The sequence below is a fragment of the Echinops telfairi genome, unplaced genomic scaffold (genome assembly GCF_000313985.2).
Source record: "Echinops telfairi isolate 266 unplaced genomic scaffold, ASM31398v2 ScPeMD7_9;HRSCAF=40, whole genome shotgun sequence".
Classification (NCBI taxonomy): Eukaryota; Metazoa; Chordata; class Mammalia; order Afrosoricida; family Tenrecidae; genus Echinops; species Echinops telfairi.
This window is the reverse complement of record NW_022103906.1, coordinates 45,675,667-45,698,165: the sequence shown is the minus strand read 5'-3', so window position 1 is coordinate 45,698,165 and position 22,499 is coordinate 45,675,667. Positions and strand designations below refer to the sequence as shown.

The window sequence follows — 22,499 nt, the reverse complement described above, 5'->3', positions numbered from 1 at the left end:
TACATCGCCCATGAAGAGGAGCTGTGCTCCTCCACTGGGAAGTGCCTTCCCCCAGCAGGCAGCACGGCTCTCTTGATCACCGCCCTAGTATCACAGTTCCGTGAAATTGGTTTGCGCTCTGGAATACACTCCTTGGGAAACACAAACAAAAAGAACCCAAACAAACAACAAAAAGGTCACCTACGCTGACCTCTTGGCTCTGTCACCACCTAAGTGACTTTGGGAATTCACTCAGGGTCTTCCTCCCCTTATCTACAAGAACAATTACCTCCGAGAGCTCTTCTATGAAGTTCCACACTAATGGTACAGGGAAAATCAATCCTAGAAAAAGAACATAATTTAAGATTTGGGTTGTCGAAAGTCCGAAATGTAACAGTCCTGTCCCTTAGAGTAAAAATGCCTTTTAAACTTAATCAGCAGGGCTGTGTCACTTTGGGAAGGTGGCTAACAAAGTCACGAAGATAAAGGGGCAGACACCAATTTAGATAGCCCAGAGTGAATGGAGCTGGGGTGGGTCTAATGACCCCTGGAAAAATGTAGGGACACATAATCTCCTAATGGTCATTATATCCTGGGACCTTGTAAAAACCTGCTAACCTCTTCCCAAAGTCACTGTAAAAAACCTGTTTCTTGTGTATGAACTTGTGGGGTCAGGACTGAACGCTGAAACAGCTCAGAGGACCAGCCTGGCTGCTCTCCTTCTGCAAGTGCTTTTGGGAATAAACTTAGAATTTCTCCACTCAACCCGGTCTCTGTTTTTGTCTGTCCTCAGAGGCTGTCTGGACCCCCTGCTGTCTGACAGCACTACTACCTGGAATGCTGGCTACTCCAGTGACTTTGATAAAGACAGAGGAAAGCTGCCCTGGTTAAGTCTTTCTGGAGATAGGAAACCTCATCTTCTCCCCAGAGGTGGCCAGTGGTTTCAAACCACAGATCTTGTGGTTGGCAGCCCAACTCCTATCCACTGTCCCACCACACTGGCCAATTCTTCAAAGTACCGAGGGAACTGCTAGAGTCTTTGGATACCTTATTCCTGTTCCAGCACCCAGAGTCCTTTCTGAGAGTTAAGTGGTACACAAGCTGAAGCTCAGCGGCAATGCCAATACCAGACCCCAGAGTCGTGATCCTCCGGTGCCATGTGGGCTATGAGGGGGGTTACCTGAAACCAGGAAGCAGAACATCTGACAGATGTTAACAAAAGCACCTAGAACTGCCTTGCACATATAGGCTCAACTCATTGCCATTCAGTCAACACTGACTCATAGTGAACCCTGTGGGTTTCCCAGACAGTAACTGTTTACAGGAGTAGAAAGCCAGCCACTGAGGACCAGGAGACTCCCAGCCCATTATATCAGAAATGCTCCACTGGTAGGGAGGCAGTTAATGTTTAAAAGACTTATTGAGCTCTTTTTTAAACTCCAAACATCTGAGATGAAAAATTCTCCCTCCTAACCTTCTTTGAAACATTTTATAGTGATTAGAAAAATATATGGAAATATTCACAAACAGCACCCTGGTCCCCACTCCCCATTTCTGTGAAAGTACAACGTGGGCAGTGTTTACAATCTTGAGAAAGGCAGGTCACTCCTAGGCTTATTTTTGGCAATGATGTATCAGGTGCCAAGCTTGGCCTCCCTCCATCTGTCCGCACTGTCCCCCAGTGGCGCTGGCCTGTGACTTTGGTTTGGGGCAACAGTTTCCTCTCACCATCCCTTTGTTATTAGAATTAGGTTGTCTTTGCCAAGAGACAGATAACTCTGGCTAAACAGAAGAAAAGCTGGAACATTTTATTAGCCGCTCCTAGGTGGGGGTAACCCTCTAACCGCCAGTAGAGCTGAAATATCAGCTTCTCAGCCAGCGCATGTACAGCAAAGTCTCTCAAGGATTCCCTGGGGGTAGAGTCTGTGAACTTGAGTCCAGGCAGAAGATTCCCACTAGACGACATCAGGCGCAAAGGGTTCTGGCGAACACATCATGCAAAGCAATTATACAAGGAGAACGATTCTTGCCTGTCTCTGGTCCAGGCCTGTCCCTTTGCTCCCCTGCCTATTCTCACCTTCTTCTGAATTTCAAAATAAAATGTATCTTGGAACCAAAGCATTCTTAGGATGAAAAGCAGGAACATCTAATGGAGGGAGTCCCCTCAGGGGGTGGTTAGTTGTGTTGATTGGTGTGTAGTTGATCAAGTGGTGAAAGGATAGTCCCTTATCATTTCCTTCTTTGATTTGAATCAAATTTTACTTCAAGGGCAAGTGAGAGATGGGGGAGGGTCATGCACTTGGGCCAATAGGAGGCAGGGGGCGACAAGACCGGATTGGAGTTCCTCTGAGCCCTGACCGTGAACCACAGTCCTGACAACTTAAAGGCCATCTCCTGTCCCTCCGCCAGGCCTTACAACCATGTTAGCTCAGCGTCAAGTTGCTCTTGATCCCTCTGTCCCTCTGTCCATTCTCCGTGTGGAAGCACACTGACTTACATTGTTTCTCCCCTTCCTCAGACTCCAAGAAAGGGGCCGTTTCCATTACATTTTTTCTATCTTTATTGACTTTTTACTTCCGAGATATAAACAAACAACTCACTTAATACCACACAAAATACCACCCCACCCCCCGTTTGTTATTTTTAAAGTGCATTTCCCCTTGAACTTTGTGTACAAAAATATTTATTTCTCAAACGTGTTTCTTGATGAGGCACTTTCGGGCATGAAATGAAGACACGTGGCCGGTTCTACATTCACACGGAGGGAGAATGAGGCGATGCACCCGTGACGGCAGCCCCCGAAGCCCTCCAATGCGGCGGTCTCGGGGAACTCAGCACCACTGCGAAGCGAGGTCCCAGCTTTACCACCACTGGGCGGCCATGCCTGGCCCCTGCAATGTAGTTTCATGCAGGAAAAGGCACTAAGCTGCCAAAGGGCATCAGGTGACCCTGTCAGGGCCCATCAGCCGGTGGAGTTTCACACCCCGCGTGTCGGTGATTGTGTCAGGACAGACAACTTGCTATTAGGAGCGGCCGGGCCTCCGTGCTGGCAAACCACCTCCGGTTGGGGGACTGTCCACGTGGAAACCAATGATGAAGGTGCCAGAGTCCATTCACCGTCCGAGGAGCGGGTGCGGAAAACCATACACCATAACCAAACAGAAAACAGGTGCTTCAAAATATGAGCCAGCTCCCTCTTGCTTGGCTTATAGACACATATATCCCATTTAACGCCAATGTGACACGACGATGCGTCTTCTGAACAGCAAGTGATAAAGATTGCAACCAAGCAGTTCCGAGAGGCTGAAAATAGACATCTTAGAGAAACGCATGGGGAGAGGAATATGCCTTACCACCTTCAAACTATATCTGTGATATAAAATTAATTCTATCACTGACTCTAAAATTGTCTTAATTCCCGGAGAACTGCAAGACTCCATACTCACTCCCAAGAAACACTGAAAGCTCATTTCTCACATATACTTAGGTTGTCTAGCTTATTTATTGCACCAGTTTTGCAAATGCTCCCTAGGGCATTCCTGGGAATGAACTGTTAACAAAACTGGAGCTGTTTCTTGACCTTGAATAAGCAGTGGGAAAAGGACTCCCTCCTCCGTGAGATACTTCCTTTGAGCACAATCTGCGAAGGGCACTGAGACCAAGGCCATTTGTTGCCCAAGAGCTATCAGAGGGCCGTAGCTACAAATGAGGCTGCCAACCCATCTCCCATTGGGCAGCCGGTCACCGTCTAGACTCTGTAGCAATAAAGTAAGTAGAGGCTGGGCGGAGCAGTCCTGAGGCCTTCAATAAAGTACCCCACGGGGCTCAAAGGTGGAAGCCTGCGATGGGATGGTGGGAGGAGGGAGCAGGAGAGAAAGAATAGGATTCTTCTAGTGCTCCCGCTCTGAGGGACAACTAGCAGGAGAGAAGTCAGGGAATCAGATTCTTAAATCAGGGAGGGTCTTTGCAAGCAGGTGAGGACTTGTCTTCTGATCGTGAGGAGAGAGTCCCAGGTGCACTGGATGGGGGCTTGCAACCAGTGCCCCGAGCAAAAGGCCAAGTGAGCTGGGAGCACAGAAGGGGGGTGGAGGGATGGAAGGGAGGAGGAAGGTTTAAGGTTAAGAAGAGATACTTATCACTACATTAGCATATTTCAAATTTTGACAAGGGAATGTCTTACTGTCTTGGGATCTCTGGGAGTTATGCGACAGTCACTTGGGGCATTTTCTGCCAAAACAGAGAATGAGTTGGTTACCCTCAGTGTGATAGCATATACATGACAGTGCACTTTGTACCTTGCCTTTCCTGTATGGGGTGTGGGGTGGGGGGTGAGCATCTTAAAATAAATTCAAGACCTACATGAACTCAGTTTTGCTTACCTTTGATTCAGACTAAAGCTGGGAACAGTTCTGATTGCCATCATCAAGCATATCAGTATCATCGGGGTACATAAAATACAGCCCTGCCTCATTGCAACTTGGGATGCATAGCTGACTTCCCTCCCCTTACATGACATGAGCATATAATCTCAGTGTGCCACTCAGCTGGGAGAAGCCCTCAGACATAAAGCACTAGATTTCAGACTAGTAACCACCAGTTTTTATGAACAAGAATTACACTGAACAACAACACGTGAGAATATTTAAAAACTCAAACAAAAAAAAGAGAAAATAAGCATTTGAAAGTTAAAACCATGAAAATAAAACAAACAATAAAAGTCTCAGAGCCCAGACCTTCACACACTTTTCTGGCCTGGAGATGTCGGGCCATGTCTACCGAGTGCAGCAAAGGGAGGCCCTTTGCTTTTTGTCCAGGAGCTAGACACCGACCTCCAGCCAGCTCTGAGCCCTCCTCCTGCCTCCTTCAGGAAATTCATTGAGTAAGTCAGGCAAAAAGAAAATGAGAAGGCCATTTAACTCAGCTCAAAAAAAAAAAAAAAGGTAAAACCCCTAACCTTCTACAAATAAGACACAAATATTATTAAAACACTCCCAATTACACACCCTTCCTACCCAGAAAAAGTTCAGGCCTGGGGGATCCATTGGACAATGAATGACCCAGAAGTCTCTTTTACAATCACATTAGCCAGCAGACTTTGTCCAAGGTGGCGAAGAACAACGCATCTCTGATGGCTCAGCGTGGGCAAAGACTCCAAATAGAAGCTGAGGAGTTGGTGAAGTTTCCTTCTCTTGATCATTAGATCCCCACACCATAAACAAGAACATCCGAGTCACCGGGCACTGGCAAAGTGTCCTGGACTTTGTGCATCACAGGCACAATCCAACCGAAGGGTTTCCTGAAGGCTTTGTGGATGTGTTGGATCTGCAAATCAGTGTCCTAAACTCCGTGCAAAAGGTGACTCTCCCGAAAAGGAGAGCCCCAATTCTTTTGGTGGAATAAGAGTTCCAAGTCAGCCACCTGCGTAAAAAGAAATCTTGTAATTGAGCTGCTGCCTGGCAACTCAAGGGGAAATGTGAATACTTAGAAAGCTCCCTTAAAAGCCAAGGCAAACAGTTAAAACCGCCCCACTCATGACTGCCCTACCTTGTCACAGCCCAGCCCTCAGTAACGCTGCCCAGGGCCGGGACAAGACCTAACAGGGGTGTTTCGCTCACATGTACGGGCTCAGGAAGAGGGGAAGGAAATGCCGATCAGTCACAAGCTCATTTGCCTTTATTACACTTTCCTGAACATCAGATGCACCATGTAAGGAAATAAAATGCAAAACACGAACTTGCTTGCAGTCATGTGCTAGCACAGAAAAACAAAACAAAACAGAAAGAGGGACCGGAAGTAAAGGAACAGATCCCATCTCTCTTCCATAGCTGTGTCAGAAACGTGAAACATCAGACCCAGGTCTCCCTATACTGCCGTCACGTGCAGCCCTCGGGTAGCAGCAGCCACGTGCAGAAAGGCCTGGCTGGGGGAACAGCCACAGCTGAATGGTGAGGGTTCACGGAGGCGAGGCTGGGACTGCGCCACACTTGCAGCTGGCGTTCCACATCCCAGGTGAGCGCAATGGATCCCCTTGGCAGCCCAGGCACGCCCCCAGTGGGCTTGGTCAGGCCCTGTCCTGTGGCCCCATCAGCATCCCTCAGACCTGGTTCACGAGCAGACCTGTCTGGCACCACCCACTCTGATCTCTGTGGTGGCTGTCTTGGGTGCCACACGGACCAGCATGCCGCATACACCCTCCGGTGTAACCTGCTGAGGGAATGATGGCGAAACCAGTTCTGTGAAGTAAACCTGACTGAATTTGCTGGCTGAAGGTAAAAAAAAGTGAGCAGGATCCTTTTTCTTAAAACGTTGTGCCTAATGGCTGTTCCATGGTATTCTTCGCTTGACGTCTGTCTACGTCCCATTGGGACAGGAGCCAGGGTTCTAGCCCGTGTCAGTCCCTAGTAGTAGGGCCCCAGCTTCTCATACCCCAAATAACTAGGCCACTCTGGGAAGAGACCATAGGAACACCGAGGGCTTCCAAACTGGTCAAAGGCTAGTTCCAAATCTGGTGCATTCTGTGGCTCGACTGTCCCCTGAGACTTTAATTCCGCCCGGGTGATCCTATAGTTGTGGCCCTTGTTGCTGTCCCAGTAAGTCTGTCCGTTGCACTCGTAGCACACGGCAAATTCCATTCTTTCATACGACTGGATTTTTTCAGGTAAGCCGATGTCGAAGGAGAACGTGTCCTTGTCTGAACCAGCGTAGGTATCCTTCACATACCGACAGGGGAAGTCTGTGAAGCTTTTCCAAGTGTCGAATGTCATTCTGACCTTCACACGCTTCTCAAAGGCCAGGTTCTGCACCTTCACGGTGCCCGCAATGGCTTTGTCCTTCAGCACACAGTTCTCAAGGCACACGTGGTTGGTCTGAAGGCGGTCCCTGAAGTCTAAGTAGTCGGCGGAAGGCTGTGCGAAATCCAGGACAAAGCTCTCGCTCTCTGCTGTCGTCAAACTCACGATGTTGTCCAGGAGCTCAGTGATGTTAAAGGGGATATCTAACGGGTCATCAAACTCTGAGAACACTTTGACCATTGTCAGGGCCAGCCCTTGGTTGTCTGCAAAGGACACCCGCTTTTTGACCTTTTTCTCCTGGACGGTCGGGGCCACCATTCCACTGGCATCATTCTTGCTGCTCAGCTGAATACAGGGCCTCAGAGGTTTGCTGGCCTTGGGAGAGATCTTGAAGGCGAACCTCTCTCTGCTCAGGGAAGGGGCCATGCAGTTGTATCTGTACTCTATGTCCACAGCCATCATCGGGCTAGACGAGCAGGCTAGAACCCTAGCAAAAGGGAAAGGAGACAGAAAACAAAACAGCCGAGGTCAGGCAGATGTAAAACACATCATTCCAACCGAGGCGGACATCCATCGCCTCGGTTTCCCTTCACCTCGGTCCACTGAGCCCCGCTCCACTCCACACAGGCAGTCCCCAGGTGTGAATGAGACATTCCTAACCGTGCCTTCAGGAATTTGCAGGTAATTGAAAACAGGTGCATGCAGTCCTTATTTAGCCTCACTTTATTGCAAGGAAATGCTCAAGGGTTTTCCAGTGATTTAATGAATGTGCAGCAAGTGAAGGTGATTGTGAGAGAAGAATTTGTTGCCAGTAGGGGTTGGCGAGATCATTTCAAAGTAAGGGCAGGTGTACAGAACATTAAGGATGAATAGGAGTTGGCTGGCACTGGTAGGTGGACTGACCGTCTGTATTAACCAAAGTGTGCTCAATACATCACTGGTTTCAAGAGAACTTAAAAGCGCAAACAAAACAAAAGCAAACCCACAGTCTTCTAGTTAATTACAATGTACAGCAACCCTCTCAAACAAACAAACAAACAAACAAACAACCCCCCCAAAGAAAAACAAACAAATAAAAACCACCCTAAACTCACTGCCATCCAGTCAATGCTGACTCATAGAGACCCGTTGCGGGTTTCTGAGACTGTAACTATTTATGGGAGTAGAAAACCCAGTCTTTCTCCCATGGAGCTGCTGGTGGTTTTGAACAGCTCACCATGTGGAGCAAAACCCAGTGAGTAACCACAGGGCTCCTCTAGCAACCTTCTAGGATAAAGTAAAAGGAATCTTTAGGGTTTGTGTAAACTTTCCTGAGTGCAGGTCAGCCACATCATTCTCCTTTGGAGCAGCTGGTGGGCTTGAACTGTCGACCTTGAAGTCTGTTGCTCAATGGTTGCTCACAACACTACCAAACTAATTGCCATCAAGTTGATGCCAACTCATAATGACCCTACAGGACAGGGTAGAACTGTGGGTTTCTGAGACTATCCCTCTTTACGGGAGTAGAACCCATCAGGCCTCCTTAGACGGGCAGCATGGAGTGGGAGGGTGGGGGAATTTCAGGGCTGAAAAAAATAAAGTACAGAATTCTTTGTTTTAAAAGTAAGTTGAAAAATGTTTCAACATGCATTTGTTATTTTGTGCAAGCCAGCATCAACTTTAGTTTCCAAGTTGACTTTGGTCAGAAAACAGGTGAAAATACTATGTAGAATGTCTTACGGAGATACATTTCTAAACGGCAAAGGACGATGTAAATGTTGACAAGTGAAAAGCCACCAAGGATGGCCGTTGGACAACATGATGACTGTAATCAGTGTCACTGAAATATATACTTAAAGTGGAAGCTTTTGTGCTACGTATTTAACACACAGAATTCCTTTCTTAAATTAAGTTGGCAGGTTTTTTCCTGTCAGGAATTCCTAGGTGCCCCTGGGGGTGTGTGTCAAGGACTTCGCGCGCTCGGTTGCGAGTCTACCAGAGGAACCTGAAAGAAAAAGTCGCCAGCCCCCGACAACCCCAGGACACAGTGGTGCTCAGACTCTGGCGGGGTGGCTGGGATGGGACTCACTCCAGCACAGCTGGTTTGGTGTGGTTTCCGTAGGGAAATGTGGGGTGATCATGAAGCGGCAGAATTCCCCTGTGCACAACTCCCCCAGCTTATTTGATGTGGAATTCTTTGCTGGGGGGAGCATCTTTAAGAACTGCTGTTCTGAGAAACACATTTGGTCAATACTGCTCTAGTAAATATTGGTTTAATATTTACTATATGCATAGTGGTTACACATTGGCTGCTAAGCCAAAGTTAGCAGTTCAAAACCACCAGTCACCCCTTGGGGGAAAGATGTGGTTTTCTACTCCCACAAATGTTACAGTCTCAGAAACCTGCAGGGGCAGTTCAACCCTGTCCCCTGGGGTCACTACGAGTGGGAACGGACTCGATGGCAGTGAGTGACATGCCAGGTGTTGTGCCACATTGGGACTCCGTAGTGAAGACACACGCTGACTGTAAACCTGACAATAGGTGTTTGGGTTCTAGTACTGCGGAGCTTCGTTTAAGGCAGCAGTTCCCAACCTGGGGTCAAACGACCCTTTCACAGGTGTCGCCCAATTCATAACAGTAGCAAAATGACAGTGATGCAGTAGCAATGAAAATAATTTGATGGTTGGGGTGGGGGGTGGGGGTGAGGCGGTCACCACAACATGAGGAATGTATGAAAGGTCGCGGCATCCATCGGGAAGGTTGAGAACACTGCTTTAAGGAGTCCTGGCGGCACAGTGGCTAAAGGCTGGGCTGCTAAGCAAAAGGCTGACCATTTCTCTCTCTCTCTCTCTCTCTCTCACGCACACACACACCCACCCTCCCTCCCTCCCTCCCTCCCTCCCAGCCAGCTGCTCCTTGGGAGAAAGACCAGGTGACCATCTCCCATCGGAATCACGGCCCTGGGGACCTTTGGGACCGGTTTTACTAACAGCCCCTAACAGCAGCACGTCGTTCTTTAAAGAACGAATCGGAAATTTAGTATTTTTAAGCCTTTCATACAGGTAAATCTTTGTCTTTTCTGCAGGCAGCGATAGCTTTTCTAAGATAAACAGAAAGTCATGCTAAAGGAAAGCGATTAACGCTGCTTCATAAGTCATCATTTTCTGTAAAAGAAATAAAACCAGAAAGTTAAAGACAACTTGGGGAAACACTACAACAAACACAGTGGCAAAGTTAAGCCCTCGCGAAGGAAAGAGCAAAGCACCGCCACAACCAAGGATCGCACAGAGAGCAGAGTGCACGTCGAAGCATGAGCAGTGAGCGAAGGCACGCAGGAACAGCACATTCATGACAGAAAAAGTCAAAGCGGTGATAAGTTTGCAAAACAGTCAACTTTAGCAGTGTAAGGAATTTAAGAAACTTATATTACAAAACTATGTTTCCTTTTACATCTCAAATTAGGAGGGAATTTAAAAAAAATAAATGCAAATATCTGCATGTGTATATTCCAAAGTGTTCTCATTTGGTGTTTGAACTTTACTTACTGATCTTCATCCTAGGGCTATCATTAAAACTGCCCACAGGCTTATGTGGTACAATGTTCACTGCGGCATTATTGTACCTGCGGCAAGATTAGTACCTGGCATCTGGCTAAATGAGTGGTAGACTAGCCACCTAGCACTTTGGGATAATCATGAGAACCGTAATTTGGAAGAATAAATGGCACAGAAAAAGATCCACACTCCAGAGTTAATGTGAAAAACAGAGAAGATAAAATGGCACTCACAGAGCTCACTTGGGGAGGGGGGGGCGGGTATTATGGCTCTGCAGAGGGAAAGAGACCAAAGATATACGCAACATGTCAGAATATCCAGTTGATAGGATTTCAGGAAATTTGGTATTCCTTATTTCTAAAATAAGCTTACTGCTCACCCTATTATTTATACAACCAGAAAGGAGGGTAGCTTTACAAAACTCAAATGTTTTAAGATTTGCTAAAACTCATCCCAACACCATTGCTAAATAAGTTTGCCACCTGAATTACCACAGAGAGGAAACCTCGGTGAATTCCCAGCTTCAAACTACAAGTCTCATCAAGGCAGAGAGATGACGCAGTCTGTTTTCAGAGATTTACAGGCGTGGGAACTCTACAGAGCAGATCTATTCTGTTCTATAGGGTCACTATGAGTGGGATTGTGCTCGATGGCAACAGATTTGGTTGAGGCTTTGGTTTTTATCCCCATGGCAAAGTTCTATTCTAATTTGATGGTGACAGTCGGCTAAATTAAAAAAAAATTAATGACAAAACCAAGATCAAAATCTCAAGTCTCAGCATCTCAGAACAGAGGATACAGAGGATTCGTTCCCAAGGATTTATTCCCTCTTTACCACAGAGGTGTAGGTGTCCGGTGGTCTGGTGGGGGCCCTTGCTCCCGGGCCACCATTGCCTTCCCTAGTCCCGGGTGGTGTAAGCACGTGGCTGCTCAATGAACGGCTCGAAGTATAATTCTACCCTGTGGTGCCCTGGAAGAAAGGCCTGGCTCTCACGTCTGAAAAACCAGCCACTGGAAACCCTATGGAGCACAGCTATGACTGGTCAACATGAGTCAGAATGAACTGGCAGCAACTGCTTCCTCCCCACCTGATGCCTGAGGCTGTGGGTGAGAGGGGAAAAACACACCCCCCCCAAACCAAAACTCACTGCCATGGTCCTAGGGGCATAGTGGTTACTGGTTAGCCTTTGATCTGCAAGGTGCCAAGTTCAAAACCACCAGCTGCTCCGCAGGGAAAAAGCGTGGCTTTCTACTCCCATAAACAGTTCCTCTCAGAAACTCCCAGGGCTGCACAGGGTCAAGGTGAGTTGAGGTTCTGGAGACCTGCCCTAAGGGTTGCTAGGAGCTGATGAAAAGCATGAGGCAAAATGTTGCTGATCACCAGACCCTCCCCACACCTCCTCCCCCAAAGTCCACCTGGGGACAATTTTAAGGGGCACATTTCTGTCCCGCATACCTGCGACGGCTGGAGCTGTGGTTCTCAACCTTCCTAATGCCGCGGCCCCTTCATGCAGCTCCTCAGGTGGTGGTGACCCCCAACCATAACATTATTTTTGTTGCTACTTCATAACTGTCATTTTGCTACTGTTATGAATTGGGCAACCCCGGTGAAAGGGTCGTTCGACCCCCAAAGGGGTCTCAACCCACAGGTTGAGAACCGCTGCTCTGGAGAGAAAAGCCCTGACTGAATTGGGTGCAATGGGCTCAGAGAGGGTTCTAGGGTGACTAGTGGGTTCAATGTAAAAACACCTATACTTAAACATTACTTGAGATACAGTGTTCCCCTGGCCGTTGCAAAACTTGTGTTAGAATACATTGGAATGAAACTTCCAGCACAGGCAGGTGCTTTGTTGCTGCTGTTGTGTTTAACACAGACCAGCAGCCACCAGCCAGCCCACAGTCCTTGCCACGCCCCGTCCCCCGCCAATCCTTTAAGAACCTGGCTATGAGCTAAGACAGGGTGGCTTCCTCCTTGGCCACTTACTTCCTCCTCCAGGGAGTCAAGCCAAGGTCAACTTCAAGTTATCTAAGGGCCGGCAACAAGCCTGTAAGCCAGCTCCCTATGTGCTTCCCCACACGTTCACAGGAGAATGATGGGGAAACCCTGGGGATCTTGTGAGAATAAAACTCGCAAGCAGAGGAATCGCTTGGAGGAGCTGACACTTCCACACACTAAAGCCACTCTCAAGTGCTACTCCTGCAGGAGAAGACAGACTCGGCGGAAGTCCTGGGTAAAAGCTCACTGTTAGGGTGCCGTAGTGTCGATGTGCCCACCACAGGAGACTTGAACACGAGACACTGGACGTGGGGAGGAGAGTGATTCCGAGCCAGAGCGAATGAAATAATTACACCGGCACTTTCTAGAGCCAGGGGGAAAAGTACGTTTTGCAACATTTGTCCATGAACAACAAAAGTTCGGTTAACCACTTGGTGGCCTAAGGTTACTACCAGGGCTACTGCCCCAGTGGCATGACACAAGCATGCCCTGCCCGCCCAGAATACCTTGATTTTTCTCTTTCGTTTTTTGCTGTGTGTCACCATAACCAAAAGCGAGGACATTAACCCCTGTGACCTCAATCAAGGTATTTCTAACCTGATGATTCCCCCAAACCTGGTACAACTAACACAGTGACCTAATAGAAGCTTTCCTGACCCACTGCTCAAGAAGTCCCCGATAACACCCACACAGGCGGACATGGATGACTCCCAACGACGAGTGCTCTTAGCCCTAAGATGCAGTGATATGTTCTTATGCCCCTGAAAGGACTTGACCTAGACAATGGCGTGGAAATGATCAGCACCAACACAGGAGTGCCAGGCCGTACGGCAGCCTCCGCTTCCGCTGCTCCAGCCCAGGACTTGGATTCCAACCCAGGACTTGGATTCCCACCCAGAGCTGCCCTGTAGGACAGGGCAGAACAGAGACTGCCTCGGCTTTCTCCAGCAGAGTGGCTAGGCGGGCCTGAGCTGCTGACCTTGCCGTGAGCAGCCCAGGGCCTACCCACTTTGCCACCAGGCCAAGGGGGAAACCACAACTAGACGATAAGGACACAGCTGCACAGGCAGAGTGCGACACAGGGTCTGGCTACAAGGAAGGGACAGTTGTTACTCAGGCCAGTTACGATTCTCAGAGATGCCTCAGAGCCCAGGGAAGGCCTGGGTCAGGCACTCGGGCTGACTTCAGTGTTCCTCGATGAAAGAGGACAGATTGTAACACTTTATGAAAGCTAGGGTGAACATGGAGAGCTTTGAATAAATGCTTTCTCTGTTCCAGTAGGGATAAATAATGCACCTTGTCCGACAGCTGGCCAGGGTTAGAGATCATAGCAGCTTCTCTTGTGAAACTATAGACCTGTACAGAAACATCGCCCCATGATCTCTGCAGTTTCAGGCTCTCGAGGGAAGCAGAGCTGTGGGCTGTCTGAGCTTTGCCTTTTATAGGAAGCTGATTTCTTCTTTTTCTATTTTTTAAACTTAGGCCAAGGCGTTTTCTCTTCTATTCTCTTGAACCACTGAGAGCAAGTTTATTCTGATTCATGATAATGTACATGAAGCCGCCAAGGCAGAGTAGAACTGCTTCATAGGGTTGCCGAAGCTGTACGTCTTCATGGGAGCAGAAGGTTTCTTCTCTGTGCGTTCAAACTTCCGGCTTTGCGGTTAACAGACCAACTCATGTCCCACTATGCCACCAGGACTATATTGTTATAAGGCAGAAACATTGGATGTACCAATAACCCACTAGATCAAAATCATTAGCTAGGCATTCAAAACTACATTACATAGTTGGAACACAGCCTTCAGCCATTTCCCGAGTCCTCTCTAAAAGCTTGTTCAACGGAGACAGTGTGGAGAAAGTCGAAGTCTTTTCCCTTCGTGCACGCCTGCCTGGGTGAGACCGCATGCTAGGTTCCAGACCACTGCAATAAGCCAATCACATGAATGCTACAGTTTCCCGAGGCACACACCAGTTACATGTACATTATACTGTACTCTATCATGTATGCAATAGCACGATGCTAAAGTGAAGAAAAAATCAGAAGATCACCGAAACATGGTGCAGAGACACGACGTGAACACGTGCTGTTTGAAAAATGGTGCTGGCAGGCTTGTTGCTCAACAGAGTGGCCACAAACTTTCCATCTGTAAAAGGAAAAAAAAAACCCAAGCCAGCAATATCTGCGATGTGCAACAAAATGAGGTCTCACAGTATTGGGGGGCGGCGGTGGTCAACCTTTTCCAAATACAATAATGGGAATGGAAATGGACTGCATGTTACAGGAAAACACCATACCACTGAGGTGACCCCAACTTACAGACAGGACAAAGTGGAATTGCTCCCTCGTGTTTCTGAGACCACAAATCTTTATGGGAACAGAAAGCCTCCTTTTTCTCCAGAGTAACAACTGACAGCTTTGAACTACCAACCCCGTGGTAGCGTGGGGCCCAATGCTTAATCCACTGCATCATCAGGGCTCACAGCGTAAAGAGGAAATTCAGGTGGCACGGTCCTTCTGTGCCATGGAATCATGAGCTGCCGGAGGAGGCACAGAGCAGTGGGAGGGTAGAAGAGCTGGACTCACTTGTCTCAGTTGGGCAAGTCACTCAGCCTCTCTGAGCTGAGGTTTCCTCTCTGAGATCCTGCGTCGGGGCGGACATTCGTCATGGTTAATAAAGCCCGTGAGTCTTCTTCCCATTACCACGTCCCTAAGGCCTACTATTGTGGCAAGTCCCCCAGCTGTCCTCGCTTTAATCTTGGCTCCTGGGCAACCCCGCCTAAAGAACCACTTCCCTTTTTATCTTCTTCACTCCACCCTGAAGTCCTAACTCTCTCTTTTCCTGGACCCTAGCTCTCCCAGGAGGCTGATGACACAACCCACAGGCTCGGAACACCTTTCTCCTCTTGTTCAGAAAGCAATGCCTTGAGTGACAGGCCCTAAATCTTTCCAGTAAATGCTCATTTCACATTTTTCTAAATTCAAGAGGAGGTAAGGATCAGAACCCCAAAGAGTGGTAAGGAGGGACCGGCCTGGAGGTCCCTCTCGGTCCCTGCCCACTCTCAGTCAAGCCTGCCTGGGCTACACTGGGCCCCAGGCTCTCCACGAAAGTCCTGCCCTACCCCCTCCCGTCCTGCACCCACCTTTCGGGCAGCGCAGAAGCCCGCTCCCCAGCTTTCTCGTTGCATCAGAGAGCCTGGAGGGAAGTGGCAAAAGACGAGCGCTGCCACCGAGTACGTGAGCGTCGTTGTGTCCTGGAGGCTGGGCCTGGGCTGGGTTCCTGGAGCTGTGACCGGCAGGGGGAGGAGGGCCACGGCCAGGAGGAGCTCAAGTTTACTGGGCGGGGCGCGCCAGGTCCCCTCCCGCCGGGCTGGAGCGGCGTCGCGCGAGCGCCCCCGCGCAGTCGCCCAGCCTCGCCACCCCGGGACGCCTGGGGTGGGCCGGGGGGTCGCCGCAGCAGCGCTTCACGTCCTACCAGCCCGGTGAGGCCCGGGGAGAATACCTAGTGGCTTCCTGGGCATTTCCGGAGAAACTGAGGCTTGGAGACAGACCCGCGGAGGGACTTTTCCTTAAGTGCTCGGCCCCGCCGCCTAACTCGGTGCAGGGGCCCCGGAGACACCCCGGGAACTGTCGGGCCCGCTGCCAGCCTCGGCCGGATCGCGGGCCAAGCGGAGAGGGCCCGAGAGTGGGCGTGCGGCGGCGGCCCCGCCCCGGCCTGGGACCCACGTGACTCCCGGTTCCCTGGGGGAAGCCACAGGTTCCGGGCCCGGCCCTTCTGCCCCACCGCCCGAGGGATCCTGGAGGTTCGACGGCGGAAGTGTCGGGACCGCGCGCCCTCGCCGGGACTGGCGCGTACCTGCGGCCGCTCGGACGCCCGGGGGTGCAGAGGCGCCGGCCCGCGGCGGCATCTGCGCCCCCCCAGGCAGGGGCAGCTGCGGGGGGCTGCAGGAGCGGGGGGCCGGGGCTCAGCTCGGCGCCCTCCGCAGGGAGTCGCATCCGCGCTGGAGACGGCTCACCTCCTCCCGGGGCCTCTCGCCAAGACTCCGGCTCCCCACTGCCCAACTGCCCCCTTTAACTTTCCGGCCACCTCTGCCCATCGCGGGCCCCATCCCAGACCCCCTTTCACGTGGACAGCCCCCCCGCAGCCAATGGGCGCTGCTGGCATGCGAGCCGCAGACCAATGGCCGCGGAGCCGCAGCATGGGAGCGCTGCGCGCCCCAGCGGGAGGGCTGGAGTCCAGGATCTGGGGGGTGGGCAATGGGCCACTGTTTCATCAGGAGCCCCGGGACGCGTGCCAGCGGGCAGGGGCAATTTCCTACTCCGGGGTGCACTGTTATAGCAAGAAAGCTGCGCTCCGGCGGGCTGGTAAAGTTCCCTCTTTCCCCCCAAAAGCCCTACCTCGGCGAAGTCGTCTGAAACCCGCAGACAAGTTGTAACGTCTGGTCCGGTTCCGCGTCCATCTGGCACTTCATCCACATAGTTCCCAAAGACCATGCCCTCCTCCATCACAGGAAGAGACCGTTGAGTCCTGGGAGAACACCATGAATGGTTTCCTTCGCTTTACTGGAATTCTCTCCTGGGTTTACAATAAGTGTCCAAAACAAAATAAGCCCAGAACACCTATTTGTGCTGGTCGTGGACTAGGTACTGTTGTGAGGAAAATACATTAAACCTATTTTCAAAAATCTGGTAATGGGGCAAAGCCCCAGCACCCATCTCACACAGTAACTTCGGTACAGGTAAAGGTTGCTCAGGCCAGTGTGTTTTAGGGAAATGAGCCCATTGAAATGTGTGTAATGACTGTACCGTACAGGTCTTCGGTGACCTCTTTGTGGTACCTTGAGGTCCATAGACAATGATGCGTTTGAAGGGCCAATTTTACTCATTGTGTATATATGCCAAGGGGGTTACAAGCGGTCATGGAAAAATGGAATTTCCCCACAGTCTTTTTAAAGCCCCCTTCCTCTATAAAGGGTGTGACCAGTACCTGGATAGTCCAATGGGTTAAGTCACTAACCCAAAGATTCGATATTCAAATCCACCCAGAGGTGCCTTGAAATACAGGCCTGGCCATCTACTTCAGAAAAGTCAGCCATTGAAAGTCCTACGGAGCACAGCTCCACTCCAACGCACATGGGGTAGCCTTGAGTCTGACTGCTACTCATGGTGACTGGCATACTACTCATTTATAGTGTCTTCTTGGTGCTCAAGCCTGAGTTGGCTCCTTTAGGGATGTGGCTCCCAGCTTTTTAGCTCTAATGACTAGTACAACTGTATAAAGGAATTTGGAAAAGGGTGTGAGGTTGCCAATAAGACTGCTACCATCTTCTGTTACCATCTTCCACTGCTCGCTGGGCGCTATCTAGTCGATTCTGACTCCTCCTGGCCTTATGTGCCAGAGCAGAATTGTGTCTAACAGCAATCATAACAACAGTCTGCAGGAGGGGCAGAGTTGCAGCGTAAAGGCCAGCCCTTCCAGCCCTTGAGTATATTTCACTTTATGAAATTCATTCTGTTGAATGTGGCATTTGGAAAATTCTGCTCTAAGGGATATAAGAGCAATTTACAACCTTACAAGGAATATGAGGCTAAGACACAAATTGGTCACAATAATCCAATATAAGTCTTAAGTTCTGTGTAGTTCCCTGCCTAAAGGATGATTAGTTCTCGTAGTTTTTGAAGAGCAATCTGATAAAGGACCACCTGTGAAATCGGCTATTGGTAGGCGGTTGGCAAATAAAGTTTCTATGCAATATTCCCCCCGGCAAACTCTAAAACCCCCTTTTATTAGCTGATGAGTAAGTTGAAGATTTTTTAAGCCAAGTGCTGGGTGAGTTTCTCAAGTGTAGTGAGCATGCAAGAGAGTGGGCAAAGATAGAGCCAACAGGGATTGCAAAATTCAGCAAATGCATTAGCAGAACCCATCTGGGAAGGAATTGAGGCAATTTGATACAGCTTTGTAACGTTAGGGGTTGGAAGTGTCTTCTTTGCATAGATCTAGGAAACCGTGGGGGCATCATTTCCCTCTGTGGTTTAGATGGCTATTTCAGATGTGATGCACGAGGCTAAACTTAGTTGTGGCACACCACAGGCTTGGTAGGTAGGAGTGTGGCATCTGTGAATTTGAAAAGAGTACAGTCTCCTCTGTGAGCAGAATAGACCTGGAGTGTAAGCCCTGAAGGACTCTTCAGCGGTCCCAGAGCCTCAGAACCGGAGAGCTGGACAGACCCTCAGGGATGATTCGGCCTCACCCAGTCACCTCATAGCAACACAAAAAGGAAGGGGAAATGGGAAGTTTCAACCCTTTAGTCAATATATTCCCAGTTCCTTTTATAATGTTTGACATTGAGTTTTAGCCTCCATTTCATTTAATAAGCCAAACTAACTAACCATTCCAAGCCACAAAAAATTTAGCGATGGCTAAGCATACCAAATTATTCATTCCTAAAGCTTTCTTTTTCATGACTGTCAATCTGTCTTCTTCCTTGCACTCAGCCTCATCTCTCACTCCTTCATTCCCTTCTATTCACTCATTCGTTCAACAACACTTTACGGAGGAACTATCATAAGCCACAGTCTGTAAATAGAAAACCAAGTGAAATAGAATCTTACCTCTGAGGAGCTCATAAGCTAATAAGTAATGAGGTGGGATAAATGTGTGTAAGATAAGTTCTCTATGCATTGGGAGTGAAGGGAAGAACGATTTGCCTATGTGGGAAAGAGGGGAGAGAAGCGGGGACTGGGGGAGTCAGAGATGAGTCTCAGAGGCGTGACCATTGAGCAGGATCCCGAATAGGCTTTAGAGTTTAGGAGGAATGGGAGCGAACATTGCAGGAACTGTCAAGGCACAGAGTTCTGTATATCCCACAAATGATTTCCACTCTGCTCATTAAAAAATTACATCCTTTTCCTGGCTTAATTTTAGACAATGTTCCTTTATGCATTTCAGTTTTCTTCTAATTCAGAAAATTCTGTAAAAGTATTCTTTATATTTTATCTCTTTCTGCAATTAAAACACATTTCAAGAACAACTCAATTCTAGATTCTATCCCCACACAAGTTTTGGGAAGACTACTTGTTTATTTTCTTTTGGAGTTGGATGTTGCTCTTCTGTGAATGAAAATGATTGCCAAGTGGGTCTAATTTAAAATAAGCAGCGTTAGGAGTTGGAACTAAAGGAGAGAACATTCTTTGGCCTGGTCAGAATAGAAAGCGTGGAAGACTGTTTCCAAACTAAGTCAATTTATATTTAGACAAGCAGAGCTGTTTGCACCTGTCAGAGTTGAGGGTGGATTCTGGGTGCATTATGTTACCTGGGGCCCTCTGCCCCTCTTTCAGATTCCGCTGAAATTGACTTGCAAGGTCATGTTTTATGAGGCTAGACAGATGAATGCTAACAGAGGGATTCTGTAAGCCTCTGTCTCTGGAGAAGCTGTCCTGAGCTGTGATTTCATCTAGAAGAAGAGCCTGTGGAACCTGGAGTGGGTCATAGCAGCTAAGCTGCTCTACCCCATTAGAGCCTTTCTCTCACCTCTGAGGGCTTTTGGGATCCTGGGTGAGGCTGGTGTACTGATCACACTCTCTGAAATGTTACCTGAATACAGAGCAGTTTTCATTCTGCAGTTTTATTTATGCCTTGTGCACCATTTTGCATGAATTCAATATAATGTCTTTCGTTCGTAGCTTTATTTATTTCTTTAGTATACTTAAGGATTACACAGTGAATTTAAAATCATTATAGATATCAGGAAAAATGAAAATATAAAGATGAAAAAGAAATCAGTACCACCCGGTGACAGCTACCAATATAAGCCAGCATATTTTCTTTCAGTATATTTTCTAGGTATAGACATTATATGATCAAGATCAATGTGTGTGTGTGTGTATTTTAATGTATTTTTTTAATTCATGAGTTCATCTTACTGTGAGTACATTAGCACAGTTTTCCCAAATATGATTTTTCATGGCTGTCTAATAATCCTTCATCTTAGAGAAGCCAAACCTATTTGACTACTTTCTTAATAGTAGGGCCATCTAGATCCTTTGCACATTTTCCTATTGTAAGTAACACTATGGTAATCAGCTTCCCATTGAAATCTGCACCCCTGATACTTTCTTAGACCCCTGTTCTCTCCGGGAACAGACACCCTTCAGACCCTTGATTCATATTGCCAGGCTGTTTTCAGAAAGGTTCGTGCATGGGAAAATGAAGAGTTCACTCACCATCATCCTAATATGGCCTTAGTTTGTAGACCTCAGGATATGCATACCCCATCTCAAAAAAAAGCAATGTGAGAAGTCGTAGTAACGAATTGCATAGACTCGGTGCTTGCATGAAAATAGTTTTCGCTTTCACTGCCAAGGACCACAGCCAATTTATATAAGGAATAGAGACTTCATAAGCTGTGCCATTCACTTCAATGGTGTTAACCAGTGGCTGGTCAATGAGAAAGAAGGTAGAGAGGCTGGTGACTAGGGGATACCATCTTACCACAGGCTTCAAAATATTAGGCAGAGCCCAGTATATATTTATATTCTTTGCTCATTTGTCTCTTACCCAGGCCCGGTGTGTTCATTAATTATATTTCAACATGTAATTCTATCTACATACACATGATGCAACCTATAGCAAAATTGCATCCCGGATTTCAGAACAGTGGCTGGCATTCTGGGGAGGAGAACATGTCAAGCTGCTTTCAGGATTGTGCGCGACCACTGGGCTCCGGCATGCCTTGGGCCTCGGGTCTGTGATGTTTCCATTGCTTGAGTCGCATGGCTGAGAGGCTGCAAGCCCTTCAGGTTTTGTGTGAGCAACTGTATATCCGCAGCTTCAGTCAGTGGTATTTACAAAACCACTGGGACCGTACCCTTAGGAACATGCGATGATATTTCTCCATATTAAGAAAACAATGGCTCACTTGAGAAATGCAGGGGCGGGCAGGGGTAATATTTATGTACAGTGGGTCCTAAATATACACTGCTCCGTTTCCCAGCAGCCTTTAATTTTCTATCACTCCTCTTTTACTTTGAAATTCAGAGTCAGAGGCTGAACCAATTTCATGATTTTCCTCACGATCATTTGATATGCTCTAGAGAATTACGACTTAAAGACTGCCTTCTTCTTTCTCGAAACTCTGGGCATCAGCCTCACCACACAGACCCACAGGCTGTTTTGGGAGCCGGGGATCCAGCAGTCACGGTTAGAAGGTCACACAGGTTCCTCCCCCACTCCTTGTCCTGGTCTCGCGGACCCTGTGAGGTAGACATCTCGGAGAGTGGAGGGGACGCTATGGCCTGATCCGGCAATTTCACGAACTGTCCCATAAAATGCAAATGACAATAGTGCAATTGTTGTGCTACTCCGGTTTGTTATAACCACTGCGCTTCACTAAAAACAACAACCTCATAATGAACCACTTGTGTGAGTTCTATTTGGTGAGTAGCCAGAGCTATAAAATACACAAAGCCAGGTGTTGACATTATTTCCATTTACCCTTTAGAGATGCCCTCCTTGCTATGTTTCGCTGTTCACTCCGAGGCTCATTTCTAATGGACTCCGCCTCCAACCATGACCCTTTGTTTCCCCCTCTTTTTCTTGTGGTCCATTCTGCGGGAAAGACAAAACAAAACACTCAATCTCCTTTTCCAATGAGGACTCTTGTCATTCCTTTTTTGTATTGCTCCCTCGTATAGGAAGTCTAGGATCTGCTGAGATTAGTAAGAAAGCACCACTCCCCCTTTGCATAAATCAGCATTATCCATCAGCGTTCAGGGGCTCCCATGACAGGGGATGGGAAGAAGGAACATAACATACGTCAGGAGACGTGTGGGTTAGCTTCCTGCTAAAATACCTGGGAAGACATGTAAAGGAGAGGGACTCACATGATCCCCACACTGTGGAGATAGTGCAATGTGGTGGCCACAAGGTCTGTCATCTAATGATCAGATGGATTCCAAAATGAATCGCCCACATATGTACTGTGGACCTTGGACAAATGACTGACCCTCCTTGGCTGAGTCAGGATTCTCCATGGTTTGACAGTTAAGGTCCAGTAATCCCCCATAATGCGGTTTCTTCAAAGGTGTGGCCTGCTTCCCATGTCAGTGGACACCATGAAAAGGCTTGCTGCTTTTCGCTGGGTCTAGATCCTGCATTGGGAGCCTTGGCGATGTAGTGCTTACATGTTGGGCTCTGATCCAC

At 48.4% G+C, this 22,499-nt stretch overlaps 1 protein-coding gene across 1 annotated transcript; it reads right to left on the bottom strand.

Annotated features, from left to right (window-relative positions):
* Positions 1–2,521: 2,521 nt before the first annotated feature.
* PPP1R3B (protein phosphatase 1 regulatory subunit 3B) lies at positions 2,522–15,565 on the bottom strand. Its single transcript, XM_045286914.1, has 2 exons — positions 15,442–15,565; positions 2,522–7,257 (listed from the first exon to the last, which is right to left on the bottom strand). Exon 2 carries the CDS (start codon positions 7,230–7,232, stop codon positions 6,378–6,380), a length of 855 nt encoding a protein of 284 aa, XP_045142849.1. The 5' UTR covers positions 7,233–7,257; positions 15,442–15,565; the 3' UTR covers positions 2,522–6,377.
* Between the last annotated feature and the right edge of the window lie 6,934 nt (positions 15,566–22,499).

Excerpts from the sequence above, each read along its gene's own strand:
- PPP1R3B (XM_045286914.1), bottom strand. The coding sequence starts at position 7,232 with ATGATGGCTGTGGACATAGAGTACAGATACAACTGCATGGCCCCTTCC.